Source organism: Morus notabilis, unplaced genomic scaffold (genome assembly GCF_000414095.1).
Source record: "Morus notabilis unplaced genomic scaffold, ASM41409v2 Scaffold333, whole genome shotgun sequence".
Taxonomy (NCBI): domain Eukaryota; kingdom Viridiplantae; phylum Streptophyta; class Magnoliopsida; order Rosales; family Moraceae; genus Morus; species Morus notabilis.
Window position 1 is genome coordinate 154,207 of NW_010363630.1, and position 4,461 is coordinate 158,667.

A 4,461-nucleotide genomic window follows, 5' to 3' on the forward strand; every position below is an offset into this window, starting at 1 on the left:
TCTAATTATTGATAAAAAAGAAAAAAAAATTAAAAAAATTAAAAAAAATTAAAAATCAAGGCACAAGTGCTAAGGTTAACAAAAGCGAATAGAAAAACGACCTTGCAAAAAGCAAAGGAAACAACAACAATGAAAAAAGATCTGCTCTCTTCATCAAGAAAATTAAGTGAGACCTAGTTAAAACTCTCTAGCAGAAAAACCTAGTCTGGAAAAAAAAAAAAAAAAACTCTTATATTAACTTAAAAAAAAAATTTGTTTCCTTGTTCAATTGGTTTAAACGGGAGTTACATAGGCCTAATTTTTTACTAGTCTCAGGACAGCCAAATTCACTGGGCTAAGGTCCAAAGAATATTCCTTCCAAATTATAAACATTCGACCCAAATGCATGTAACATTTTAGCTTTAGTTTTAGTTTGACAAATTAATCAATAAGTATAGAGAGAGAGAGAGAGAGAGAGAGAGAGAGAGAGAGAGAGAGAGAGAGAATTTAGTACTCAATATGGTATAAAGGTACTATTCTTGTACTATCTTAGACACCAAACGTAGAAGTAGCACAGACTCAATAGCTAGAGTCACAACACATTTTACACCAAACATCTTCTTAGTATTACAATGGCAAACCTATAAAGCTTAGAAGGAAATATGAGAACAACAAACATCACAAACCAAACATAATACATCAGACTAAAAAAGTAGACGCATACTCATACAACCACACAAACTCTTTATCAATCGGTGCAGCAGCGGAACATGAAGAACTTCTCCATCTCCCGCCCACACTCCGTGCAGACCACCTTCTGCGGGATGTCCTGCCCGAGCCCCGGAAGGATCAGGCGGGTGCAATGCTGCGGCGAGTGGCGCTTCTTCAGCTCCTCATCGTATGCCGGGATCAATCCCATCTGCTTAGCCTGAGTCTCCCATTGCTGAAACTCTTTCAGGGTCTGGAGCGCCAGCTGGCCATTGGCTCGGGCCATCTCCGACTGGCCACGCCAGACCGAGACCCAGCCCTGGTCGCTGCCGTCGTAGCTGAGCAGGGTCATGATCTCCTTAAGCACCGGGTCGGCCTCTATGGTCTTCCCGTACCGTGCTTTCGAGCACCTCATGCTTTCGAGCCTGGACCAGAAGAACCAGATGGATGTCATCTCGGGCCAGATCTGGCTGAGGCCTTCGGTTTCAATGGTGGAGTTAATTTTCCGCAGCCGCTCTTTTGGCACGTTGCTCTTCCCGACGTAGATCATCTCCAACTGGATGCCGAGAGCCTGTGCCACTACCTTTGCTCTGCTGGTGAATTCTCTGATCCAATTAATGTCGTCGCCTCCGTACAGGCATATGTATTTCCCTTGCGCAATCTGACGAAATGAGAAGATATTAGTATATTTTCAAACACTACCATATATGATTACGCGTGATTTAACTAAATTTGGATAGTGATCAGTTACTGTTATGTTATTGTGTGCGATTTGACTAAGTTTGTGTAGTGATCAATCGCTAAATTTGTGCAATTGATCAAATGAGCGAGTATTAACATATTTTCAAACACCATTATCATTCGACTGTGTGTGATCAATTATTACTATCTGATTATGTGTGATTTAACTAAATTTTTGTAGTGATCAAACACCGCTATCGTATGCCTGTGTGTGATCTAACTAAATTTCTGCGGTGATTAATCACTGTAGGAAAGTGTTCTTTTGTATGATAAAGTATCATATTCATGAAGAAAATTAATTGAGAAATTATTGACGAAGATATGAAAAGTACCCATTGAAGTATTTCAGCATCAATGCCATCAACAAGAAGCTTCAGAGTCCAACTCTCTGCATCCCACAATGCTTCCTCTTTCCCATCACTGAATGGGAAGGCCGCGTTGCCCCAGATCCACATCATGTGCGCGGCATTTCTGGAGGACACCTTTCCTTGTGGGTCCAATGACACTAGGATCAATTTCTTGTCGAAATTCCACTTCTCTCTGATGTATTTAACAACCGGAGGCTCGATTATCTGAGGGCTGTGCACGCTGTGCCATGGCATCAATGTTAGCAGATCCGAGAATTTCTTTTGGTGACCTTCATCCCAACTCACTATCCTATCCACAATTGGGATCCACACCAGCTCGTATGAAGCACCTTTCACGTGAACATCGTACATCCCATCGTGCTTCAGCCTCATATCATACGTGCTGTAAAGAATTGCAATCTCTTCGTGCGATAGATCAAGATCAGAGATCAGAAGCAGCACATGCTTTCTCCTTAAGCCGTCAATGCTAACCTGTGTTTGATTCGGTTTAGTGTATTATTGAGATTACTGATTCAAGGAAATGCAGTGAGTGAGTTTCAGAAGAGTGAATTACCCTTGCTTTCGGGTTACCGAACACGAGGGGCTGATCATCCCTAGTGGAAATCAAAGCCTTGAGAACCTTCATGTTGTCCAGATGGGCGATCTCAAGAAGGCGTATGAGGTTCCTGTATTCCTCTTCATATCTCCTTTCCTCTGAACCCCATTTAAATTTTATTACTTATTCATCAGTACTTCATATGACAATTTCAGAAGGGAACTAAAAGAGACATACATTTTGTAACAAGCATCTACAAGAGTAGTTTGAAGGTTTAGCAGTGAAAAGTTGAGTGTACTGTTTAAGCTGATCTCCAACTTTATGTAAGAGATAGTGAGATACTTTGTATTTGTATTTCTTGGAATGAATGGAAAAGGTCTTACCTATAAATTTACGGCAACCGTCAAGTTCTGCAGCAAGGAGATCATGAATATTTTTCAGCTTATGAGCCGAGCTTGACAATTCCCATATCTCCGAGGTTGATGACATGTGCCTGCGATGTGTAGATAAATAAACATAGCTTCAATTAATTTTCCAAAATGTTTTAAGATTGAATTTTAATATGTCGTCGTTTTCTAGTGCCTTACTCGTATCTAATATCCGTGAAGCTAGCAACCTGCCAGGCACAAGCGACTACGCTCCGAATCGTCCAATAGGCTGCAGAAGGAATATGAGCCCTTACAACTGCTACTTGTGGCGAGTCATGTGGAAGGTACTCTGTTGGTAGCTCATTGAACTCGATGATTCGTTTTGTCACGTTGACAACGGCGTTGAGGAGCTTGTTGATTGCTTCGAGTTGAGGCTTCAGTGCTTGGGAATTCTCTAAGATGTCCGAGACTTGCTTCAGGTGGGCCACAGCCTTGGCCAGTGGAGTTGTTGTGCAGAGCTGAGCCACAAGCCAGAACTCGCCATAAGTGGTGGAGAAACCAGCCAAGGTTAGGACCACTTTTGCTTCCCATGGATAGTTTGAAAGCATCTTGAATAAAGCCAGAGTTGATCCATGCAGATCTCCTCCTGAGCACTTGCAAAACATCTGCCAAAACAAGTAATTGAATAAGTCATTTTTTTTGGGGGGGTTCCTTTTCACTAGCAAGTAATTGTTCTCTAGCCACTTAATATAGTTGTTTTCCCCTTAATGCAACTTATTAGAAAGGGAAAAGAAGAACCATTTTGCTTGGGAAAGACAAGGAAGACTTGCCTTCTTTTAAAAAGAAGTATGCTTTTACTGTAAAGAGGAATGCTTTTATGAGGAAAATGAGTACTAATAAACTGGTTCATTTAAAACAAGGAAATTATAGCCAGCACTAGGAAATAGAATACAAATAATTTTGAAAGGAACTACAATGTTAAATTCCGAACTTCAACCGACCTCGCAGGAAATCTTATGAATAATTTGACACAGTCCATCCAACATGTCATCAAAAGTAGCCACAACGGCTTTGTCATCCAATAATGCGTCATGTGTGCCCTGCAATCAAGACTAAAGCAAGTCACCCACCAAACACAACGAAACAAAAACACTCAAGACAACTTCTCGAAAGTGTAAAGTGTAGAGAGAAATCTTATTCTTGAGACAAACTTGACTTTAGCACAGAAAAAGTGGAAGAGACAGGAGAGAAACTATACATTTATGATACCATCGATGCCAGGAGCAGCCCTGCGCAAAATGTCCTCAATGACATGGAGAACAGGTCTGACGTCGACGAGGTAGTGACTCTCCGCGTTATGAGTCTCGCGGATCTGCTTCACCAGCATGTTGTCATCAGATTGGTTGAACCTTCTTTGCATCGGGTCTCTCTTGGCAGGGTGAGGAACCAATGCCTGTTGGAAATTGGTGGCCATGATGATCTTTTTTTTTTTTGTTTTTTTTTGGGAAAATGTCTAACAATGGTTTAAGAGAGGGATAGTGTTTTGTTATGTGGTGAGGAAGATTGAACAAAATGAAAGGTTTATATAGTGATGAGGAAATGGAATAAAGCCTAAATGAACAAGTACCTTGCTTGTGAAGTGAGTCTAAACAAAGCTAAAGCCATTGCATAGTTGGATAAGACTTAAAATTAAATTTGGATATTGTGGTGGCCCTAATTATGTCTACAGTATAAAGGGTCTTGCATGTTTGATGTGTTCAGT

The 4,461-nt window shown here is 40.9% G+C and overlaps 1 protein-coding gene across 1 annotated transcript; it reads right to left on the minus strand.

Annotated features, from left to right (window-relative positions):
- Window positions 1-504: 504 nt before the first annotated feature.
- LOC21401901 (protein SIEVE ELEMENT OCCLUSION B) lies at window positions 505-4,239 on the minus strand. Its single transcript, XM_010104625.2, has 7 exons — window positions 3,958-4,239; window positions 3,701-3,799; window positions 2,919-3,364; window positions 2,715-2,824; window positions 2,350-2,489; window positions 1,761-2,267; window positions 505-1,348 (listed from the first exon to the last, which is right to left on the minus strand). Exons 1-7 carry the CDS (start codon window positions 4,171-4,173, stop codon window positions 728-730), a joined length of 2,139 nt encoding a protein of 712 aa, XP_010102927.1. The 5' UTR covers window positions 4,174-4,239; the 3' UTR covers window positions 505-727.
- Between the last annotated feature and the right edge of the window lie 222 nt (window positions 4,240-4,461).

Excerpts from the sequence above, each read along its gene's own strand:
- LOC21401901 (XM_010104625.2), bottom strand. The coding sequence starts at position 4,173 with ATGGCCACCAATTTCCAACAGGCATTGGTTCCTCACCCTGCCAAGAGA. Across the intron at positions 2,490-2,714 it reads CGGTTGCCGTAAATTTATAG|AGGAAAGGAGATATGAAGAG; the intron begins GTAAGACCTTTT and ends AATGGGGTTCAG. Across the intron at positions 2,268-2,349 it reads TCGGTAACCCGAAAGCAAGG|GTTAGCATTGACGGCTTAAG; the intron begins GTAATTCACTCT and ends AATCAAACACAG.